The sequence below is a fragment of the Mixophyes fleayi genome, chromosome 12 (assembly GCF_038048845.1).
Source record: "Mixophyes fleayi isolate aMixFle1 chromosome 12, aMixFle1.hap1, whole genome shotgun sequence".
NCBI classification, from domain to species: Eukaryota; Metazoa; Chordata; class Amphibia; order Anura; family Limnodynastidae; genus Mixophyes; species Mixophyes fleayi.
In genome coordinates this window covers 70,125,000-70,151,317 of record NC_134413.1, presented here as the reverse complement: position 1 = coordinate 70,151,317, position 26,318 = coordinate 70,125,000, and the positions used below count along the sequence as shown (strand labels likewise).

At 40.3% G+C, this 26,318-nt stretch overlaps 1 protein-coding gene and 1 long non-coding RNA gene across 2 annotated transcripts in view; both read right to left on the bottom strand.

The window, feature by feature from the left end:
- Window positions 1–501: 501 nt before the first annotated feature.
- On the bottom strand, window positions 502–5,454 carry LOC142108226 (uncharacterized). The gene is made up of 2 exons (XR_012680125.1): window positions 5,344–5,454; window positions 502–888 (listed from the first exon to the last, which is right to left on the bottom strand). It is a non-coding gene; the product is annotated as an uncharacterized LOC142108226 (long non-coding RNA).
- A 16,845-nt stretch (window positions 5,455–22,299) lies between these two features.
- The window catches only part of PLEKHO1 (pleckstrin homology domain containing O1), a 46,826-nt gene continuing 42,807 nt past the window's right edge, over window positions 22,300–26,318 (bottom strand). The window contains exons 5-6 of the mRNA XM_075191744.1: window positions 25,811–25,912; window positions 22,300–23,430 (exon numbers count right to left, since the gene is read on the bottom strand). Of these exons, the coding sequence (XP_075047845.1) occupies window positions 22,738–23,430; window positions 25,811–25,912 (795 nt within the window). The 3' untranslated portion in view covers window positions 22,300–22,737. The remainder of the gene's footprint in view (window positions 23,431–25,810; window positions 25,913–26,318) is intronic.

Here is a 26,318-nt window from a genome sequence, read left to right as displayed (position 1 = left end):
GGCTTGTGAACAATGACTACCGTTTACGCACAAGAGATCCAACCTGGATTTCTTACTCTATTGTTTCTGATACTACAAAAGCCTGGGTCTGATTTAAGAGGACTTAGTAGGATTACCCTGCCTTAAAAAAAGAAAATAACCAGGAGAGCTGAGGGCAAGGCACAAAATAGACTTTAATTACACTCTTTAATTATAACTGCTGAGAAATGTTTAATTATCCTCACAAAACTAGCCTTTATATATCCTTGCATGTATAGCCAATAGTTATATTTATGTAGGGTCCTTTTAGACATGTGTTTACTATACATAAGTATCATGCTGTATGTTACACAGAACTGTATATTGAATTTTTCAGGAAAAATGTCCCCCACTTAGCTAATAAGCTAATCACAGCCTCTGGGTTGAAAAACTGTCAATTAATTTTTTTTTTTATAAAATAAATGTAAGCATAGTAGTGCACTGCAAAGAAACATCAAATTATTTACAAATAAGTAACATAAATTGTCACAAACTGTCTTTAAGTCACCCTTTTTCCCAATACAAATGTCATTTCAGATTCCCGGTACTTCCCAGGCTGAAATGATCTAACCAAGATAAAGGGGGGCGCCCAAAAGTTCATAGGCATTTATATTGCTAAAGGAGTAAAAAAAGGGGATTTAAAGTGTACATTATAAACATGATCACTGGCTGCTGGATGGTTAAGGCAGACGTGTCCACGTTGATCGTCCCAGTTAGCAAGGAAAATTGGTGGTTGGTCCAAGTCAACCTCTTAATTTCATCCCAGCCTCGGTCATGTCCAACTCGTCTCCTCCGGCACAAGAGCACGGCACACATAGGCTCTTACTGTAGTGATCTGTTCACCAGCTAATTGTCTGCTGCCATTAAATCCTAAAGTTGTCAAAGGAAGATCAAGGATTAGGATAGATAGATAGATAGATAGATAGATAGATAGATATGAGATAGATAGATATGTGATAGATAGATAGATATGTGATAGATAAATAGATATGAGATAGATAGATAGATAGATAGATAGATAGACAGATAGATATGAGATAGATAGATAGATAGATATGAGATAGATAAATAGGAGATAGATATGAGATAGATAGATATGCGATAGATAGATAGATATGAGATAGATAGATAGATAGATAGATAGATAGATAGATATGAGATAGATAGATAGATAGATATGAGATAGATAGATAGATAGATTAGAGATAGATAGATAGATAGATAGATAGGAGATAGATAGATAGGAGATAGATAGATAGGAGATAGATATGAGATAGATAGATAGATATGAGATAGATAGATAGATAGATAGATAGATAGACAGATAGATATGAGATAGATATAATTAGATAGATAGAAAGATAGGAGATAGATAGATAGATAGATAGATAAATATGAGATAGATAGATAGATAGATATGAGATAGATAGATAGATATAATTAGATAGAGATAGATAGATAGATAGATAGATAGATAGATAGATATGAGATAGATAGATAGATAGATATAATTAGATAGATAGATATGAGATAGATAGATATGAGATAGATAGATAGACAGATAGATATAATTAGATAGATAGATAGATAGACTGATAGATATGAGATAGATAGATAGATAGATAGATAGATAGATAGATAGGTTAGATTGATAGATAGATAGATAGATAGATAGATAGATAGATAGATAGATAGATAGATATATAGATAGATAGATAGGAGATAGATAGATATAGATAGATAGATAGATAGATAGATAGATAGATAGATAGATAGATAGATAAAAAATATATATATAATTAGATAGATAGATAGATATAATTAGATAGATAGATAGATATGAGATAGATATATAGATAGATAGATATAATTAGATAGATAGATAGATAGATATGAGATAGATAGATAGATAGATAGATAGATAGATAGATATGAGATAGATAGATATGCGATAGACAGATAGATATGAGATAGATAGATAGATAGATAGATAGATAGATAGATAGATAGATAGATAAATAGATATGAGATAGATAAATAGGAGATAGATATGAGATAGATAGATAGATAGATAGATAGATAGATAGATAGATATGCGATAGATAGATAGATTAGAGATAGATAGATAGATAGATAGATAGATATGAGATAGATAGATAGATAGATAGATAGGAGATAGATATGAGATAGATAGATATGCGATAGATAGATATAAGATAGATAGATAGATAGATAGACAGATAGATATGAGATAGATAGATATAATTAGATAGATAGATAGATAGATAGATAGATAGATAGATAGATAGATAGATAGATAGAAAGATAGGAGATAGATAGATAGGAGATAGATAGATAGGAGATAGATATGAGATAGATAGATAGATATGAGATAGATAGATAGATAGATAGATAGATAGATAGATAGATAGATATGAGATAGATATAATTAGATAGATAGATAGATAGAAAGATAGGAGATAGATAGATAGATAGATAGATAGATAGATAAATATGAGATAGATAGATAGATAGATAGATATGAGATAGATAGATAGATATAATTAGATAGAGATAGATAGATATGAGATAGATAGATATGAGATAGATAGATAGATATAATTAGATAGATAGATATGAGATAGATAGATATGAGATAGATAGATAGATAGACAGATATATATAATTAGATAGATAGATAGATAGACAGATAGATATGAGATAGATAGATAGATAGATAGATAGATAGATAGATAGGTTAGATTGATAGATAGATAGATAGATAGATAGATAGATAGATAGATAGATAGGAGATAGATAGATATAGATAGATAGATAGATAGATAGATAGATAGATAGATAGATAGATAGATAGATAAAAATATATATATATAATTAGATAGATAGATAGATATAATTAGATAGATAGATAGATATGAGATAGATATATAGATAGATAGATATAATTAGATAGATAGATAGATAGATATGAGATAGATAGATAGATAGATAGATATGAGATAGATGGATATGCGATAGACAGATAGATATGAGATAGATAGATAGATAGATAGATAGATAGATAAATAGATATGAGATAGATAAATAGGAGATAGATATGAGATAGATAGATAGATAGATAGATAGATAGATAGATAGATAGATATGCGATAGATAGATTAGAGATAGATAGATAGATAGATATGAGATAGATAGATAGATAGATAGATAGGAGATAGATATGAGATAGATAGATATGCGATAGATAGATATGAGATAGATAGATAGATAGATAGACAGATAGATATGAGATAGATAGATATAATTAGATAGATAGATAGATAGATAGATAGAAAGAAAGATAGGAGATAGATAGATAGATAGATAGATATGAGATAGATAGATAGATAGATAGATATGAGATAGATAGATATAATTAGATAGATAGATAGATAGATAGATATGATATAGATAGATATGAGATAGATAGATAGATAGATATAATTAGATAGATAGATAAATAGATAGATATGAGATAGATAGATAGATATAATTAGATAGAAAGACAGATAGATATGAGATAGATAGATAGATAGATAGATAGATAGATAGATAGATAGATAGAAAGATAGGAGATAGATAGATAGATAGATAGATAGATAGATAGATAGATAGAAAGATATATATAATTAGATAGATAGATAGATATAATTAGATAGATAGATAGATAGATATGAGATGGATAGATAGATATGAGCTAGATATATAGATAGATAGATAGATATAATTAGATAGATAGATAGATAGATATGAGATAGATAGATAGGGGTTAGATAGAAAGATAGATAGATAGATAGAAAGATAGATATGAGATAAATAGATAGATAGATATGAGATAGATAGATAGATAGATATAATTAGATAGATAGATAGATAGATATGAGATAGATAGATATGAGATAGATAGATAGATATGAGATAGATAGATAGATAGATAGATAGATAGATAGATAGATAGATAGATAGATAGATAAAAATGTGTATCCCCCCAAAAAATATATTATTATTACTGCAGTACCGTGTTAGCCACAAAAATCTATGTGATGTTAAATACTTTTGTGTCAAAAAAGACAAAAGTATTATAGGAGTGATACCTTTATTGGCTAACCAAAATAAATTGATTATATATGCTAGCTTTCAGAGCACAGAGGCCCTTTCATCAGGCAAGATTACAGATAGATAGATAGAAAGATAGATAGATAGATAGATAGATATGATATAAGTATTAGATAGATAGATAAATAGATATATATGAGATAGATAGATAGATAGATAGATAGATAGATAGATAGATAGATAGATAGATAGATATGAAATAGATAGCTAGACAGATAGATAGATAAATAGATATGTATGAGATAGATAGATAGATAGATAGATAGATATGAAATAAATAGATAGATAGATAGATAGATAAGTAGATATATATGAAATAGATAGATAGATAGACAGACAGATAGAAATATATGAGATAGATAGATAGATAGATAGATAAATAGATATATATGAGATAGATAGATAGATAGAAAAATAGATATATATGAGATAGATAGATAGATATGAAATAAATAGATAGATAGATAAGTAGATATATATGAAATAGATAGATAGATAGACAGACAGATAGAAATATATGAGATAGATAGATAGATAGATAGATAGATAGATAAATAGATATATATGAGATAGATAGATAGATAAATAGATATATATGAGATAGATAGATAGATATATATATATGAGATAGATAGATGATAGATAGATAGATAGATAGATAGATAGATAGATAGATAAATAGATATGTATGAGATAGATAGATAGATAGATAGATATGAAATAAATAGATATAGATATGTATGAGATAGTTAGATATGAAATAAATAGACATATAAATAGATATATATGAGATAGATAGATAGATAGAAAAATAGATATATATGAGATAGATAGATAGATAAGTAGATATATATGAAATAGATAGATAGACAGACAGATAGATATATATGAGATAGATAAATAAATAGATATATATGAGATAGATAGATATATATGAGATAGATAGATGATAGATAGATAGATAGATAGATAGATAGATAGATAGATAGATAGATAAAACGTACACAATGGCATAATAAGATCAACATAATCAATCTCTCTTGAACGTGTGTTTCCTTTCCATGATATAAATAAATACAAGCATGTTTTAGGACAAGAGGGGCGGCCATACAAAGCTGACTGTTCATGCAAGTTGCTGGCAGCACTTACAGCAGCGTATAGGTAGCCGAGCGCCTGTGCAGCATGATAATGAGGCTTCTGTATAAAGCTGGGTAATGCAAACCCTGACATCAGCCCACACTGTGTACTAGGACTCCCTCACTGCTTCCTAGCCTTATATGGATAGAAGCAGAAGGCGGCCTCTGATTGGCTGAGCTGGAAGACAGAGTAAATAGGAGAAGCTATATGGGGAGGGATAGCAGGGTGCTGAGTACACTGATCTGCCTGGGAGCCCTGTCTGGGGATATTAAGGGGCTGCTTGGAGTAGGAGACTTCTGTAGTCTAGTGGTTTCCTCTGGTCTGAGAACCGCTACCATTACTTGTCTTAAAGCCATAGGTGTCTTATTGTCTGTTTAATCTCACGGTAACTACATTTGTCCCTGTTTATGTGTAACAGTAACCTAATCTTATCGACAGACAAAGACACTGGCAGCAGTATTGTTTTATCGCAGAGAAAGTTAACCCAGTGTTGGACAGTAACACAACAGTATATTAAAACCTCTCAACGCTGCCATCAGAAACTGCGGGGCCCAGTACTAATTATTCTGACAGCCCCCCCCCCCCTCCTTATTCTCCTTGAATGCCGCCACCTTCCTTATCACAGTAAATGCCCCCTCCCTCTTCACAGTAAATGCCCCCTCCCTCATCACAGTACATACCCCCCTCCCTCATCCCAGTAAATTCCCCTTCCCTCATCACAGTACATACCTCCCCCCACCCTCCCTCATCACAGTACATACCCCCCTCCCTCATCACAGTACATGCCCCCCTCCCTCATCACAGTACATACCCCCTCCCTCATCACAGTACATACCCACCTTCCTCATCACAGTACATGCCCCCCTCCTCATCACAGTACATACCTCCCCCCACCCTCCCTCATCACAGTACATACCCCCCTCCCTCATCACAGTACATACCCCCCTCCCTCATCACAGTACATGCCCCCCTCCCTCATCACAGTACATACCCCCTCCCTCATCACAGTACATGCCCCCCTCCCTCATCACAGTACATGCCCCCCTTCCTCATCACAGTACATACCTCCCCCCACCCTCCCTCATCACAGTACATACCCCCCTCCCTCATCCCAGTACATACCCCCCTTCCTCATCACAGTACATGCCCCCCTCCCTCATCACAGTACATGCCCCCCTCCCTCATCACAGTACATACCCCCCTCCCTCATCACAGTACATGCCCCCCTCCCTCATCACAGTACATACCTCCCCCCACCCTCCCTCATCACAGTACATACCCCCCTCCCTCATCCCAGTACATACCCCCCTTCCTCATCACAGTACATGCCCCCCTCCCTCATCACAGTACATACCCCCCTCCCTCATCACAGTACATACCCACCCCTCCCTCATCACAGTACATACCCCCCTCCCTCATCACAGTACATACCCCCCTCCCTCATCACAGTACATGCCCCCCTCCCTCATCACAGTACATACCCCCTCCCTCATCACAGTACATGCCCCCCTCCCTCATCACAGTACATGCCCCCCTTCCTCATCACAGTACATACCTCCCCCCACCCTCCCTCATCACAGTACATACCCCCCCTCCCTCATCCCAGTACATACCCCCCTTCCTCATCACAGTACATGCCCCCCTCCCTCATCACAGTACATGCCCCCCTCCCTCATCACAGTACATACCCCCCTCCCTCATCACAGTACATGCCCCCCTCCCTCATCACAGTACATACCTCCCCCCACCTCCCTCATCACAGTACATACCCCCCTCCCTCATCACAGTACATGCCCCCTCCCTCATCACAGTACATACCCCCCTCCCTCATCACAGTACATGCCCCCCTCCCTCATCACAGTACATACCCCCTCCCTCATCACAGTACATACCCCCTCCCTCATCACAGTACATACCCACCTTCCACATCACAGTACATGCTCACCTTCCTCATCACAGTACATGCCTCCCCCCACCCTCCCTCATCACAGTACATACCCCCCTCCCTCATGACAGTAAAGTCCCCCCACCCTCCCTCATCACAGTACATACCCCCCTCCCTCATGACAGTAAAGTCCCCCCACCCTCCCTCATGACAGTAAAGTCCCCCCACCCTCCCTCATGACAGTACATACCCCCTTCCCTCATCCCAGTAAATGCCCCCCTCCCTCATCACAGTACATACCCCCCTCCTTTATCACAGTACATACCCCCCTCCCTCATCACAGTTCATGTCCCCCTCCCTCATCACAGTACATAACCCCCTTCCTCATCACAGTACATGCCCCCCTCCCTCATCACAGTACATGCCCCCCTCCCTCATCACAGTACATACCTCCCCTCCCTCATCACAGTACATACCCCCTCCCTCATCACAGTTCATGTCCCCCTCCCTCATCACAGTACATAACCCCCTTCCTCATCACAGTACATGCCCCCCTCCCTCATCACAGTACATGCCCTCCTCCCTCATCACAGTACATACCTCCCCTCCCTCATCACAGTACATGCCCCCCTCCCTCATCACAGTACATGCCCCCCTCCCTCATCACAGTACATAACCCCCTTCCTCATCACAGTACATACCTCCCCCCACCCTCCCTCATCACAATAGATGCTCCCCTCCCTCTCCCCTATCACATTAAATGCTCCGCACCCCCCCCTACCCCATCAGAATAAATGCTATGCTCCCCCATCACAATAAATGCTCTGCTTCCCCATCCCCAAATCATAATAAATGCCCAATTCACCTACCTGTTGTTCACACGATGAGGCGGCTCCTGGTCACTGATAGACACAGAGCACAGTGCGCAGTGATGATGTCACCACACCGCACCTTCCCAGCCTATCAGTGACCAGGAGCATTGCGGAGGGGGACAGGCAGTCAGACTAAGAGGCCTGGACAGACCGGGGGCCCAGAGGGACAGAGGGGTCTGTCTGAGCCTCCTAATCTGTTCGGGCTGCTCACAGCTGTATCGGTTGTACCTCCCTGATAGCGGCCCTAAAACCTCTGCATTAACATGCTAATATTAATATGCTTGAAATAACTGTAATGTTTAATGGCTGGATATTACTTAGCTGAATAACATACAGTACAAGAAATAAGTGGAGTGTTTATACGTAACTATAATCCACCATGCTCTTTTTCAATCATGTGCAGCAGGTTGCCATGTTAGGAGGAAGGTGCTCCTCTAACTGAGCAGTCAGAGTTTGAGTGACAGCTTTGCAGACTTGTGCAGAAATGCATTGTGTGGACTATGCAAATGACTGCAAAATCAGCTTTTTGACCTTCATAAGATCCCTCTGTGGGCATCCCCTCTGCAAGGCGGCACTGTTCACTCCCTGCCAGGGCCACTTATCACGTTGCTTCTCCTGCTGGTTTTTCTGTGGTTTAAGCCTCTTGTCTCCCAGGTTAGCTTCCCAACAGGCAGTTTTGGCACTATGGTGACTAGTAGAGTGACTATCTGATCCTTGACCATAATCGGCAACATGGTTCTGTGTAGGTTTTGTTTTATGAAGAGGATCCGAATCATAGATAGACTAATATATCTGTGTGTAGGGTCACATCATAGTGTAGGAGGGCGCAAATGCTCACTTTGTCTGGGGCACGAAAATACTTAAGACACACCTCTTTCTTTACGATACAATATTGATAGAATTGCTAAACCACTTTCCTTCCTAAAAGAAAAGTCCAGGGACTAGATTTACTAAACTGCGGGTTTGAGAAAGTGGAGATGTTGCCTATAGCAACCAATCAGATTCTAGCTGTCATGTTGTAGAATGCACTAAATAAATGACAGCTAGAATCTGATTGGCTGCTATAGGCAACATCTCCACTTTCTCAAACCCGCATTTTAGTAAATATACCCCTATATCCAAAATCTAGACACATCCAATAGCCATCCTAATGTTGTTTCCTAGCCTCATTCTCTCTCTCTTCCTCTCCCTTGTTGTCCTCTATCTCTCACTGTCCTCTGTGTCCTGCCCATCCCTCTTCTGTGTTTCTACCTCCCATCTTTCTCTCTCCTTGAGTAGGCTACCCTCAGCAAGTTACACCCCTTCAACGGAACACAAACTCTGTCCTGATCATGTACGAAAAGGGGCTCCAAGAAGTCACTGTAACCCGGGGCCCAAATTCCTGCCTGCGTACACCACAGAGGAGCCAGTCCATCGACTCTGCTCTCTGACTGTAGTGGGTGGATTATGGGAGAGTGGCCCACGGGCCGTGGGGGCCCACTGACGATTTCAGAATTCTAGTGAGTCAGTCTGAGCCTGTATGCACACATACATGCAGCCAATGTTACATGTATATGGGTGTATACCTGCAGACTACTTTTATACATGTAAATGAAATACATGCATAGAAGTTAGTTTTAGTTTTTGAGGGGGCACATGTTGAGAGAGAATGCATTAGATAAATAGGTTCACTTATTTTAGGTGTTTAGGCTTTAGCTGAGCTAAGCATAAATGTCTTTAGAGAATAACTAGTAATGCATTAGCAATTAAAATTGCATATCAATTGAATTATTTTATATAAAGGGTCTCTTAAGTTTAAGTGATGCTAAAGGTCTACCTAAACAAGGGTTAGGGGTCCTTACTTATCTTAGAGCATAACATGTTAGAATTAAGGAGAAGAGACCATAATGGCATTAACGGCCTCTTAAGGTCTCGTTAAATTCAATAACGGAGTTTAGAACATATGTTCATTGACTCCATCTGTTTAAGATAGTAGTGGATTAATTATTTGGTGAAAATAAATACCCCTCTCTCTTGCTCCCTAAGGAGGCTTATGACTCCAGAGACTGGGGAGTAAAAGAACCCCTTTCCTTTTAGAGAGGGCCCAAAGAACCAAGCTCTCATGCACGATTTTGCACTAAAATCCGGGTACAAGACCGTTGCAAAAGAATTCGGAATCTCTCAAAGCTCAGTGTGGTCCACAGTACATAAACGGAAGAAATATTAAGCAGCAGCCACACTGGTTATATGGGGCTGTCCCCCTAAACTTAATTTGCGAACAAGACTCACATTACACTCAGATTGGGCAGAACAGTGACTCAGTGGTTAGCACTTCTGCCTCACAGCACTGGGGTCATGAGTTCAATTCCCGACCATGGCCTTATCTGTGTGGAGTTTGTATGTTCTCCCCATGTTTGCGTGTGTTTCCTCCGGGTGCTCCGGTTTCCTCCCACACTCCAAAAACATACTGGTAGGTTAATTGACTACTATCAAACTTGACCCTAGTGTGTGTGTGTGTGTATGTTAGGGAATAAAGACTGTAAGCCCCAATGGGGCAGGGACTGATGTGCATGAGTTCTCTGTACAGCACTGTGGAATCAGTGGCGCTATATAAATAAATGGTGATGATGTTTAGCTACTGGTCCACCTGTGACATTGAAAGAGGTCCAGAAAACAATGGATGTGATCCAAGGTAATGCACACATGTCAACAATCTTAGAAAAAAACGCCTTCAAGGTAGGTTTGCAAGCAAAAAGCCCTGGCTGAAAACAAAACATATAACTACCCGCAAAAAGTTTGCAAAACTCCATCTAGAAGATTTTGCAGAAATGGGGCAAAAAAAACTTGGGATCTGATGGAATTAAAGTGGAAGTTTTTGACCTCACTGCACACCAGCCAGGTAACACCATCCCTAAGTATGGCAGTGGTTGCATATCATGTCATAAGTATGCCTTTCAGAGGCAGAAACTGGCTCTCTTTTCTTGTGTCTGTCATCCATTGGCCATATCAACACAGATCAACAAACCATGAGCAGTGGAATAGTCTAGAGATTATAGCCAAGGTACTAGTTACAAGGGGCCTGATTCATTAAGGATCTTAACTTGAGAAACTTCTTATTTCAGTCTCCTGGACAAACCCATGTTACAATGCCAGGGGTGCAAATTAGTATTCTGTTTTGCACACAAGTTAAATTTAACTTTAAATTTCAGTGTCCAAAAATCTATCAAGTATTTATGTGCTACATGAAAAAACAGTCAGTATTTAACTTATGTGCAAAACAGAAAACTAATTTGCACCCCTTGCATTGTAACATGGTTTTGTCCAGGAGACTGAAATAAGAAGTTTCTCAAGTTAAGATCCTTAATGAATCAGGTCCAAGGACTGATCTCTATGGCAAATGCTGACAAGGACTAAGATCAACGCAAATATACAGCAAGATAGGTCCGATCTCTACTGTTATAATATATCAATCTGCTTTATTAAGAGTTTGACGGCTGACAACGTTGGATAAGTCTTTTATTATGAAAAAAATCCCCATATCCCTACTCTGGAGTCAGTGTCCTTTTTACAGGAGATTGTCTTCATATTTTAGAAGGGCTCGGCGTTCATTGTTTCCATTCCCCGTACAATCCCAACAGTTATAATAGTGATTCAATAAAACTGATAACCTTTAGAACGTTTCATCAACGGACCGAAAAATCTGCCCATTCAATCCTTTCCACTGTGTCTATTAATAGCCAGTAACTTGTCTTTATTTGCTGAGACATGAGGTCTGTACTTAGCGGGCTGCTATACCAGGAAGGATGGAGTTACGCAAGACAGAAGATGTTGGCAGGCAGATTTGCTTAGAAAAGAAGTTCAAGTAAAACTTAAAGACATCATATCCCCCAATTCGTAATAAGATGATTTTCAATAATTATTAGCTTTTCCACTTGTTTGCAGTTTGCAAATAATATATATTTCATTGTTTCTAATCCATACTTGCCAACTCTCCCTGAATGTCAGGGGGGAGACTCCTTGAAATAGGGGTCCTCTCCCTCAGTCCCTGAAGAGTCTGGCATTCTCCCTGATGCTGAGCCAGTACAAGACGTGGATGGCTTCGCCATCTGTGGCATGATGACACAGTTCAGAAATTGTGTCCTATGTCCATGTATTGATGCCTATGGAGGTGGCCATTTTCATGGAGACCAAGATTCAATTAAAGACTGACAGGTAAGGTAACATGACTTCAGTAATGGAGACAGAAATGTAAAAGACACTTCAGTCTCTAGAGATTCATTAGCTGCTTTTCTTTATCGCATAGTTGCCTACTCTCCCAGAATGTCCAGGAGACTCCCACATTTCTGGGAGACCTCCTGGGAGAGCAGGGCAACCTCCCGGTTCTTGCCCCCGCAATAGGTAAGGGGCGGGGCTTAATGATGCCAATAACGTGTCATCTTAGCTCCACCCCTGCTGTAATTGGCCAAAACTGTGACAACCATTTAGGGCCAAAATGATGCGATTTTGCTAGGAAAAGTTGGCAAGTATGTTCTAATCTATATGTGAGTCAGAGATTTCACCCTTCAACTTCTCCTCCTGTTTCTCACATTTATTTCCCTCCCTTTTCCTTCCCACTGTTTCTCCTCTTTCCTCTCCCCCATATGCCCCCCTTAACTTCTCAGCACATGTGACTATACAATAGGTAAAGGAGTCTCCCACAGCAGCAATCTCTGCAGTTCAGGTAAGTATAGAGAAGGTATTAATGTAATATGTGTGTGATATGTGATGTTCATGTAATGTGCGTGATATTAATGTAATCTGTGTGTGATATTAATGTAATGTATGTGTGAGGTATTAATGTAGTGTGTATGTGTGTGATATTAATATTATGGCAACATGTGGAACAGAGGAGAGCATATTGTTGTCCATGGAGACAGAGGTTGGGAGGAAAGAAAGAGAGATGGAGAGGTTCAAAGACTCTAGACGGAGGGAAGTTGATGAGCTTTGTTTTAAACATGTTGAGCTTTAGATAAGGTTAGGTTATAGATGAGGAGTTAACAGAGAAACCCCTAAACAATGAGAGAGGAGAGAAGGGGAGTTGTCATGGAAAGTGAAGTAAATTTGGTTGTCATCCCCATATTGTATTGGAGATAAAAGGTTTTGATTAGTTTACCAAGGAACATGAAGAGCAGAGGGCTGAGGATGGAGCCTTGTGGGACCTCAAGAGATAGAGGGAGAGGAGGGTAGGAAGAGGTGGAAGTAGAAACAGGGAAGGAAAAGTTGGACAGGTAGGAAGTGAATCAGGATAGAAGATCATGGAGACCAGTGGAGTGAAGGGTTCGTAGGACGAGAGGGTGGTCCACAGTATTGAAAGTATTATTATGCTAGAGATCCCTACAGAGCATTCCTCCTTTCAACACAGTAGTCCTATTGTTGTCCAAGGAGGAGGAAATAGCTTTCACCCACCTCCACTGGGGATACATGCTCCAAAATCATGTTGCTCTACTCTGGCCCAGAACCTAAGTGTTCAGTGTGGGTCTGAATTCAGAAGTTTTCCCCATCACAGACACCAGGCAGGGTTACTCCATCTCCACCGATGTTTCTGCTCGCCATGGAATCCCTGGGGGAATCAATTAGAACCTCCCCCTTTCTAAAGGGTTCACTGGATAAGGTCAGTTAATTTGCCTTTGACGTGATACTGGCCCAGAGACCTTATTGCCTTACTCACATAAAGCATTAGAGTCATACAGGAGAGCCACTGTAAATTCTACTCCACTGCTACTGTAAACTCAACACTAGCGAAAGCAAAGCATTCTTTATTCACATGCAGGTAGTTAGAGTTTAATCTCTACAAGCGGAATTCTGCCATGCTTGGCCATCTAAATATCTCTGATATAAAATTCCACCTGATCTAGCTTGAAACTAATCGTGTGACCTAAACGTCTCCCCATTCCTAGTTTACATTACAGCAGTGCTGATGTCTTGACGAGTTCACAAGTTCTCCTGGCAAGGCTTCATAGCAGCATGAAAATAACTCTTCCACAAATGGAAGAACAATGAATTTATTCAGAACCATTCCCATCCCCGCCCCACCCCAATTCCTATTTATGGAAGCTACAAACTATGGTGTCCAATTACCTCTGAAAAAGGAAAACATCTAAATGGCGAAAACCATACTATTCCTCCCAAGAAATTTGGGAACTTAGCCAAATATGTTGATGCATTGTTAGACCAAACACGCATGTGGTCTCCAGACATTAAGGCTCGGCTTTTGACTGTACTACTATCGGTGATTAAACCAACCACTCCATTTATGTGCCCACCTCCTCATCCAAAAATCTCTCTCTTTCTACCTTGAACGTAGATCCCCAACTAGAACCTTAACTCGTGGACACTCATCTCTCAGACCCATGCTAAATGTAAATTCCCTACAGATCTTCTCCAAACTACAAAAGAAGCTTAACCTCCCTAACTGGAATATTTAAAAATACCTACAAACCGGGCACTGGATTAGCATAGGCGTACCCAGCCATTCCCTTCCTACCTGCTTGGAACCTCTAAACCCAACGGTGATATTCCGGTCTGGTAATCACGTCAGGTACTTTTACACTTAACAGTCTGATATGTAAGGTCGGACTTACAAGGAACCACAGTGTTCAATCAGTATTAGACCCTGCCCTTTTTATTCTTTGTATCAATGACCTTGTAACTGGCATAGAATGTAATGTGTCCATATTCACAAATGACACCAAGTTCCACAGGACTATTAACACGGAGCAAGATGGCAACTCAGTCAATCAATGCAATCTGAATTTATGAACCTGTGTCTGTTTCAACCATATTATGTATTATGTGCATTTGAAAAGACAGTAGTCTGGGCTCTCACAGTCACTCACTTCCCTATTTACAATATAACATGGCAGCAGCCTGATCGAATGTACTAAATTTTTTACTTTGCTGTAATAATGTTGATGCAGTCGGCCAAACAGTCAATTTTTACACATGCTGCGATGTAGGCAGCAATACTAAGAAATCGGGCCAAAATTGCAGCATATCTGGACCGAAAATGACCTTGAAAATAATCCGACCAAAATTAATTTGATTATTATCAGACATGTTGGAGAATGCCGTAAGGAGCTGAGCTTTTGCACGGTCAGTGGAGAATGATCCAGCTGCTCAGATTGGCCAACATATGGATGGTTGTAGTCAACTTTTGCACCTACACCAAGTTGGGAAGGGACCCTGCTGCTTGGAGCTATGGCGGAGTGCCGGGAGCAGCCCATGTTGGGCCCAACTTTAAAGCGCATCTGTCGCAGCGACATTAAACCAAATTGTTCTCTTATAGGCCCATTAAGCTTAAGACACAACTTGAGCACAGTGGCCTAGTGCAGTGATGGCTAACCTGTGACACTCCAGGTGTTGTGAAACTACAAGCCCCAGCATGCTTTGCCAGCTATCAGCTAGTTATCTACTGGCAAAGCATGCTGGGGCTTGTAGTTACACAACACCTGAAGTGTCACAGGTTAGCCATCACTGGCCTAGTGGTTAGCACTTCTGCCTCACAGCACTGGGGTCATGAGTTCAATTCCCCACCATGGCCTTATCTGTGTGGAGTTTGCATGGGTTTCCTCCGGGTGCTCAGGTTTCCTCCCACACTCCAAAAACATACTAGTCGGTTAATTGGCTGCTATCAAAATTGACCCTAGTCTCTCTCTGTCTGTGTGTGTGTGTATATGTTAGAGAATTTAGACTGTAAGCTCCAAAGGGGCAGGGACTGATGTGAATGAGTTCTCTGTACAGCGCTGTGAAATCAATGGCGCTATATAAATAAATGGTGATGATGATGATGATGATGAATATTCACAAATGTGCATGTAAAAATGTGAAACATTCTGACAGGACCGAAAAGTTTTGAGACTTATTTGCTACCTCAATGCAAGTTACCCTTAAACTTTTTAAAGACTTTCTTCAGTATTTTTAGACTTACATAAAGGAAGTTTGCTAAGATTAGGAAAAATTGACCACCCTCCCCTTATCCAACTGGTCAACTAACCCAATTCTCAGAAGCTTGTATATAAAATGTCTTGCAAATCAGGTGTAGAGCTGTTTAAACATTGATTTGACTAGTTAGCTGTGCGTAAAATGGAAAAGAACTTAATATATGCCGGTGGATGTATAATACTGTACACTCTGAAAATAGCAGGGAAAGTAGGAGTAATGTATAGAAGCCTGGAGCTTACTAGGTCTCAGTAATTGGCTTGGAAAAGCTGTGCAAATACTGATTGATTGACACATTGGGTTACTTTACAGACCTCGGTGGAAATAAAAATAACCAAACACAACGTTTTGTTTTTTTTCTGTAAAATTTCCATATTGTTTATTTAGAATCACAGCTTTTAATCTGTAACATTTCTGCTATCGGCGGCTGACCAGGGAGAGACCGAAAGCCCAAAATATCAGTGCAGATATCTTCCCCAGCGGAAGAAGAGTAAGTTTGACACATTGTACAAACTTTTAAATAGCAGGAAAACAAACGTATATAGAATATAGACTGTCAATGTGAAGTTGCATTACAAATTAGCAATAGCATACGACCCAATTTTAAGGTTTATCCGTCACTTACACACAGTAGAGGCAGCCATTTTTTGGGGGGTTGAGTCGTTATTCATGAGATTGCCGCCTGTCAATTCGCTAAGACATGGCGGAGACACGAAACAATTTGCGCCTCACTGACATCACAAGATCCTTTAAGGGACGAATATTGGTTCAGTCCATGAACTGTCTGCGCCCCAACCGCGTGTAGGCGGCATATCCGTATTAAGCACCATGAAACCGTCACAAGGATCAAACGTCAGTGGTTGAAATTCAAGGTCGTCAGAAGGTCGGTGGCAGAAGCGGTTTAAAATGCAGAACACTTGGTAGGATTTTGTACATGGAGTCATAATTTGCAAGAAAACAAATATATCGCACATTCTTATGAAAGGAAATTTTTATGATATTTTATTTTAACAAAAAAATTTCATTTGAAATAAAATGCTTTTTAGACAATTTGAACATGCTGTTTTAGTCAGTCTAAATACAAATGACTCATCTTAAAAAAGGCATTTTAAGACATACACCTGTACAACTCCAGTACATGCATTTCCAGTGAACCAATTTTCCTTTGCACGCTTTCCTTCTTAAGCATTGTCTAAGACAAGAGATGACAAAGGTATAAGATGTTGGTTTCAGCAAAAGATAAAGTAAACTATGTCGACAGTTTGTAAAACTATTACATATGTGTCCTTGAACTCATTTAGACAAAACTAGCTTAGTATTTTCTCTGCAATGCAATCCCAGTACAAAAAAGGACCCCAGGGGGTATATTTACTAAACTGTGGGTTTGTTGCCTATAGCAACCGATAAGATTCTAGCTGTCATTTTGTAGAATGTATTAAATAAATGATAACTAGAATCTGATTGGTTGCCATAGGCAACATTTTCTAAAACCCGCAGTTTAGCAAATATAGACCCCAGGAAAATGTTTTGTTATAGAGAAGAGTATACTGTACTTTACTTCCTCTATTTAAATGTCAAAAAAGATCTTGGAAACGTTTTCAAACTTTGCTCCCTGCAAGCAGCCATCTTTCAGCGACTTCCGTCTCGCGTCACGTCGCCGACTTAACATTGACAAATAAAACTGTTCTCTCAGCAGGAAAGTCTGTCACTTTTTGAAGTGCTCACATATTGTGCTTTCTAGACAGAATGACAGACCCATGTCTACAATCCAAAAAATGTAAGTCATATGGAGGTAGAAATCCCTTTTAAGAAAAAAAATCACAGGTGTTTTACTGCCTCACAGAGATGCCATGACCGTCTATGGGGGTAATAGGCAAAACAAGCAGCATTATGTAGTAGAAAAAAAAGCTGTTTTCATGACAACTTGGTGGGTGAAGAAGAGACGAAAAGATAATTTTCTAGGTAAAAATCTCCGTACCACAGAAAAAGCAATACATATATTTCATATGCACAATGCCAGTGTCCTCGTTATCTCACCCACACAAGGCCCCAATTTCAGGAACGGGCTTCAAGGATTGTGCAAAGATCGAACACGCTAGACCTGTGCATTGCCAAGAAAAACATAAGATCCCTTTATATTTGCCTGTGATGATCTTTAAACACTAGAGGAAAGAAATTAATCCCTAACGGGAAGTGAGTACATTCCGTCGTCATGTGTAGGACAAACATTGCTTCTCTGTGAGGGTCCCTTTCCAACCATGTAGAATTGGTTTCCTATGTCTAGCCAACATGCTCAAAAATGAATATTGGCGATTATCAATAGAAAACAATAAATTATATATAGAGGTGGAGGTAAGTGGTAATGAAATTGACTATAAAAAGAGGCAGAGATGAGGCAATAATAGAAATGTGCGACAAATCTATAAGAGGAATGTATAGGGGTACCAAATGTTTTATAGATATTTTGCCTTACAAAGAGAGCCCAACGTTACTGATGATGTCCCGCTTCCACAAGATGGTGGTTCTTCATACAGTTAATGACTGGGAGTGGTCACGTTCGAGATAATGAAGAACTGCTTAGTGGCAGCTATCAGGGGGGAAGAGTGTTAGCCTAAAAGTTAAAACCATACTGTTATCCAAAAACTTAAACAATACTGCTACAAAGGCATAAACCAAACAGTTAGATGTGTTCCAGCTTCTAACAGAAGGAAAATAATTGAGGTAAATGACATTTTGTGGCATTGAAAATTGGCATTAGCCGTTACTATCCTATTTGGAAAGTAATGCTATTATCTCACAGGTTTTTAAGGCAAAGATCGCCAGAAAAAAAATGTCCTGACCGTGATGTTTTTAATTCAAATTTTTCCTTCAGTCCAATATTTATGCAAATGCAATATTCCTTTCATCCCTTAATAAAACCAAAACTGCAAAGATTGTTTAACAATGCAAGTTATTACAGAATTCTTAAAGCAAACTGTTAGTTTTTCCTGTCAGCTATGGTGTTACATTTGCACACAATTAAAATAAAATAAAAAATATTCTGATAACAAGCCGTCAGATGGGCTAAAGCCAAAGCGACTAAAATTAAACATGATAAAATTCTTGGTTCAGAAATAGTTTTTCCACCACAGGAAGCCAAACAACACCTTCCTCTCTGTTAATCGCATATGGGTTATACAGCTGTTAGTGACAGAAACCAACGTTAAAAGACCTCTTGAAATCAAGGCCCGACACAGCTATTTTCCAGAACGAACCCTGAGCTTGAATCTCCCACCCCCCTCTCCTGGAAATGAAGGATGTTTGGAAACGTGAAGCGATGTGTCACGAACGTACATGATTTACCAAGAGCGTGTGAGGAAAATTTTAAACCTTTAACGTTCCCATGTATCCTTTTCCAGCTTATTGACAGGTGGGTGGAAATTAACCATTTAATTTTTTTTCTAGAACGAAATCAGGCGCCTCACAGTCAAATGCGTATATTATATAGAGCCGTTTTTCTGCTGAGTAAATTATGCAGAAAATATATTTTAAAAAAGACGGCCTTGTCACGTAGCACGCGGGTAAAGAGTAAGTGGTGCCATTAGGCGCACTTGTTTTTCTTGCCAAAAAGGATTAATGTGCACCATTACCAACGTGCAAGGGAGTTAACTGTTTGTGGCCTGACATGGCTGAGGACGGAGCCTATCGATTCTCTAGGAGCCAGTGACATCACTGTGGCACGTTGTTAATATGGGTTAAGCGCACAAAATGGCCGCCAACTTTATCAAAGTTCCCTTCCACACACAATATGTGAGGTTTTTTTCCAAAAAGAAGATGGAAAATCTAAACGCAAACACTTACGGAGCCTAGCATTGTAGTAGCTCACAATATTTCCTATTTAATTGCTTTTATTTCTCACTTACAGGGAAAATGCTTCACATTAGTCAAGGAAGGGACATTCTTTTCCCTCACCAATGTATTCAATTCAAATTACCAGCAGTAAAAAAAAACATTTAGGTCCATAGAACACCAACCTTGATGAAATATCAAGGTAGGATGTGTTGCGACTTTTTACAATAACATACCGTATTTCCCCATGTATAAGACGCACCTTTTTCCCCAAAATTTTGGGTCTAATAACTGGGTGCGTCTTATACAGGGGTAGTAGCACTTACCCTGTCAGATGACTCCTCTGTCCTGTAGAGTCTTCTCTCTGTCTGATCCTGATGCTGGAAACCCGATTAAGGTCCTCTCCGCAATGTCCGGATGTCCTTTCAGGACCTTGACAAGGTCCTGAAAGGCATTCTTTCAGGACCTTGAGGTCCTGAAAGGACTATCAAGGTCCTGAAAGGACATCCGGACATCGCAGAGAGGACCTTAATCGGGTTTCCAGCATCAGGATCAGACAGAGAAGACAGAAGACTTTACCAGACAGAGGAAGCATCTGACAGGGTAAGTCAGAATTCACTATAGCGTTGTCTCTCCACTGTATAAGCTGCACAAATACTCTGTGAAAAAATTGAGGATAATGTTTATCCTCAATTTTTTCACATGATTTATATAGGTGCGTCTTATACAGGGGAGCGTCCTATACATGGGGAAATACGGTATGTGTTTTTTTCAAGATGTTCTACCAACATACAGCATATTGATACCACATTCTGCTCTGTCGAGTGTCAACAGCAGTTGTGCTAACAGGGATACAAGACTGTCTCCATTTTGCATCAGGCAGTCCAAATATTACCCCTGCACGTTGACAGCTATTGAGAGAACAGGAATGTAAAATGTAAAAAATAAAAAGAACGTTCTTGAAGCTGGAAATTCATTTGAAATAGCTTTCCGACCAAGCAGAACAATTAACCGGAAATGTGCTTAGGAAAGGTTAAATGCTCACTAGTGAACAAGCCATCCCTGAAACCAACCAATACCTCAAATGAAAAGCTTAGGCAACACAGGATTCTTTAGCTGTTGTTGAACTACAAATCACAGCATGCCCTACTTTCCTTTTTGCAAAACACGGTGTGCTGGGGCTTGGCAGTTTAACAACACATGGAAAAACACAGGGGGGTAAATTTATCAAGCTGCGGGTTTGGAAAAGTGGAGATGTTGCCTACAGCAACCAATCAGATTCTAGTTGTCATTTATTTAGTACATTCTACAAAATGACAGCTAGAATCTGATTGGTTGCTATAGGCAACATCTCCACTTTTTCAAACCCGCAGCTTGATAAATTTACCACAGGGTGTCTTAAATGCAATCGGAGGCTCTTTAGCTGACGTCAAACAACATCTCCCAGAATCCTTTGCCATACACTGGCTGGCTAGCAATCATGTGACTTGTAGAATTACATGTTTAACATTATTTCTTACTTATATAACTCGTGCAATTGTTCTTGAAAGGCTTGTTTATGGACTGTGGGTGTGTACTTGAATTAAACTTGCACTTATGTTTCAATGCATTAAATACATCTTTACACAGTGCCTATAGATCAGGCTCATCTATCATTTACGCCCCTAATTTCTTGAGCCATCTCTTCTAAAGCTCTGATGTTATCATTTCTGGTTAAGAGGAGATAGTTACTGTGCAGCATTCCAAATGGGAGGGGGGGCGCTAAATTATATCCAGATGTCTCTATTTTTATCTTATAAAAGATGGCACAGTGCCCCTAACGATTGTAGTATGAGGAAAAAATGATTCCACATTTTACATTAAACAGATAAAGCAGTTTCATAGCATCAATGAATCGGAAGACAAGGCGACCATTATAAACCTTAAACTGAAATGTGCTGCATTACCTATCGAGCAGTAGTACCTCTGCCCATGTCAATAATGCACAGTGGAGGCAGCCATTACGTAAACGCAGCCCATCCTTTCACTAGGAACCAGGGACATCACTTCCTGCCTCAGTGACGTCACTTCCTGCCTGAGTGCCGTCACTGGTTCTCAGCGGAATTGATGAGCCGCATTCTGGTGAACGCTGCTTAAGAACACAAAATGGCTGCCTACACGGTGTCACATGCACTTTAAAGTTCTGACAGTTATTTTCACCGATGCCGGGTGACCACAACGGGTGTCCCCACGTTTATTCGTCAATCATGCTCCAAGGCTTAAAAGAGATCAAGGTATAAATGAAACTGGATAGAAAAGTGCATAGTCATTCTCAGTACTGATTGATGCTACAGCCTAATTGGGTCTGAAATGGTTAGACATTGGATCCCCTTGACCGCTATAGTGCCGTTTAAAAAAAGATAAAGGTAAAATACATTAGAACTAAGCTGATGTAAACACATGTGACAATGAAATGGTTTAATCTGTATTGGATAGCACATTCTACAAGACTAGACAGTTTGACACATGCCTCAGCCAGCTGCCTACAGCCTGCAACCTCCTAGACATCGCTCACTGAGAACACAGCAGGGCCTAAGGGTTCCGGGGTTATGCGCAGGCTACAAGCGAATGTCATTAGACCTCAAGCGCCTTCGCGGGGGATCTCCCTGCATATATATCAACAGCCCGCTGCATTTTACAGCATGTACAGCTGCCCCGAGCAAGGGGATAAAGAAAAGTGCAAAGCCAAGGGAGCCTTCCGGAGACAGCCCATCTTCTCTCTTCTGGGCTCCTCGGCACGCCTTGGCCCTTGGCTTTGCATGGTGAAGCCAGAAGCAGGAAATATTCCTTTTTGGAAACGAGGACCTTGTAAATGCACTTGGACCCTCACATTAGGCTTTTCCTGTAATGACTGCTCAGTTTCTGTTTAGGGTCTGAGGACTGCAGGTCTGCTTGTTTGTACAGGTCCCTCAGATCCTTAATTTCCTGCAGAACCTTCCTGGCCTGCCTCCAGTTGGAAGAGGCTTCTCCTAAGAGCCTCTCAGCCTCTTGTAGGACATTCTCCGAGTCCACCTTCCCAGAGGCCTCCATTCCCTTTTTTTTCCCTTCCCCACATTCTTTCACCTCGGTGAGAAGTTCCTGAGTTTTATCAATCTTCTGAGCAATCAGTTCTTGTATTCGCGTCAGTCTCTCCGACTCCGGTACTGTTTTCGGTATTGGCCGGTGCCCAGCGGAGTCTGAACGAGCCAAGATCTCCTCCATGGAGGCACATTTGTTCTTCTCAGAATAGGACAACTTTTTGGGGACCTGAGGTGTATAGGTGGTGCCCTTTCCAAACGAATCACGGTGCAAAGCCCATTTGTCCCAGGGTACTTGCTCTCGCCCCTGGTTCTCCGACCGCCCCTTTTCTGGGCACTTGAAGTTCTCAGAGTCCGATCGGTGGCGGATCGAAGCCAGCTGGGCCACGGATTTGTCCAGGTCCACTCTGAAACTCTGATCACAGCTTTTATCTTCCGGAGAGGCATCTTCTTCCTGGATAAGGTCTAAAGTCAGCATTCCATCGGACGTTGAGGTAGATGCCTGCCAAAAAGTAAAACACATATATTAGCAGCATGAAATATATTCTAATACCTCATTGGCTGAGAGAGTGAACCACTGTTTCTAATTTTATTAAGACATAGTGTATATATATATATATATATATATATATATATATATATATATATATATATATATATACTGTCAGTGCCTTATGAATAATTGCTGTTAATATTTGGACATATTTACATTTTCCATAACTATAACCTCACCCTACATTGCCATTTAAAGTGCACTTGTCGCCTATAAACTAGAGATGTTCACTGACCCCCATGTTTTGGTGTTGGATCTGAATTAACTTCGTGTTTTGGTTTTGGCAAAACCGCCCTCGCGTGGTTTGGTATTGGAACCCTATTCTTTTTCTAAAATCCCTATTTTTTTGCTAAAATAATATAATTTGCCTCTTTTTTGGTTCCTACATTATTATTAACCACAATAACATTAATTTCCAGTCAATTTTTTTCAAGTGACAAGGACACTGCTACCCCTCCTGTTTCTGTATAAGCAATGTCACTGGAGAATAGAGAGTGACAAGAACACTGCTACCCCTGGTTCTGTATGAGCAATGGCACTAAGCAATGTCACTGGAGACTGGAGAGTGACAAGAACACTGCTACCCCTGTTTCTATGTGAGCAATGGAACTGAGCAATGTCACTGGAGACTGGAGAGTGACAAGAACACTGCTACCCCTGTTTCTGTGTGTGCAATGGAACTGAGCAATGTCACTGGAGACTGGAGAGTGACAAGAACACTGCTACCTCTGTTTCTATGTGAGCAATGGAACTGAGCAATGTCACTGGAGAATGGAGAGTGACAAGAACACTGCTACCCCTGTTTCTGTGTGTGCAATGGAACTGAGCAATGTCACTGGAGACTGGAGAGTGACAAGAACACTGCTACCCCTGTTTCTGTGTGTGCAATGGAACTGAGCAATGTCACTGGAGACTGCAGAGTGACAAGAACACTGCTACCCCTGTTTCTGTGTGAGCAATGGCACTGAGCAATGTCACTGGAGAATAGAGAGTGACAAGAACACTGCTACCCCTGTTTCTGTATGAGCAATGGCACTGAGCAATGTCACTGGAGAATGGAGAGTGACAAGAACACTGCTACCCCTGTTTCTGTGTGAGCAATGGCACTGGATCTTCTGGGGAGGGAGGTACTTTTGGAATCCAAAACCCGTGAGATCCGACAACGCAATGATGATGTTTTGCCTCGATTCAGATCCGAGGACGCGCAAAGGTACCGAGCCGTGGGCCTACTCGTATCCCCCAAGTTCGGGTGGGTTCGGTTTTCAGAAAACCGAGCCTGAGCATCTCTACTATAAACAGTGGCAGCCATTTTGAGAATGTTAAGATCTTTGAGAGAGCATCGCTGAGGTGAATGAAGCCTATTTACTAGAGAACAGTAAGATTCATTTACAAACCGCCAAAAAAAACACCTACTTATCACACTATAGGACCAACTCCTTCAGAAATGTAAAGGTATGCTTCTTATCTGGTAGCAATATCTGATAATGGTATCAGAGGCGGAACTAGCGACCTGTGGGCCCCGATGCAGGGAAGCAGGGAGCTAGTTCCTCCTGGGCCCCATTATCCCACCTGCTGCACCAATGGTAGTTTCACCACTGAATGGTAATAACAGAACAGGGAGTACCGCCTCGATGCTTGATAAATAGGCTCTACCAATAAGGGTTATCACTGGTGGTAATATTAATATACTATATAGTGCAAAGCAAAAACAGGACCTTGGAAGGCAAGAATGAAATCAGCAACACAAGCATCCACTATTCTGCCTTTGCAGCTGAGGTGTTGGCTGGGTCAAAGTTCAGGTTAAAGGTCACCCTAAGCCTGAATGACCCCATTCATGACGGAGGCACCTGTCGTCGAAGCTGGCAGATGAGTTTTGTCCACATTTAAAATTGTTTTGTTTTAAAAACGCAAATTCCACTTAGCCTAGTGACCCTGGGATATATTACGAACAAAAAACAAGCAGGTCATCTGACAAGATCCCTGCTGCCTCAGGACAAAACCACGGCCTAAATCTGGGAGCTGGAAAATGTTGGCGTCTATTTGAACAAACAGGACGGAATAAGCAAGACAGAAAGGGAGAATGACTCTACAGCTTCTTAATCACAATTAATTTTTTTTCACGCCCAAAACTTATCAAGTAATATGTGGAATTAAAAATCAGCGATGGTTACCTACCTCTCTCTCAATTGCACCAAAGCATTAGCAATTAGTAGCTGGCTGTGCATCATGGGAAATTTAATTTCGCTAAAGTTGTCCATCCCTGATAATAATGAATGTACCTTAGAGTTCTCTATCTGATATTTGACGGTGTTCCTGCGTAAGTACTTACCACTGCCATAAGGTGACCTCTTGTTGGGGGCCGTCTGGAGTGTTGTATTTTCGCTCTATCTCGGGTCGGATGGGCTAGATAGCTTTCTTCTTCCACTGTGACCTACCGGTGACAATGTAGAAACGTGTTGGTCATAACGATTACACAACTCAGGAGCGCTCCTATATTCACACACCAAAAGTAGACAACGTCTATGATTTTTCAACTATGACCCACTGTAGACCAAGACAATGGGAAGTGTTTAATAGATATTGAAAACTGTTCTACAAGTAATTATGGAGAAAATCTGGTGTTGGCATAGTAACCAATCAGGATTCAAACTCATTTTTCTAGCGCAGTTTGAAGATGAGAGTCAACGTCTTATTGGTCGATAGAGGTTAAGTTTCAGAAATGTACCCCCCAGTGAGATCAGCTTGATGCCACATGACACTGTTAATTTATGGGGTTGAGTTGTACAGCTGTCTGCAAGCAGCAGGGCAGCATTCATGCCTTAAGAAAATAAATAAAA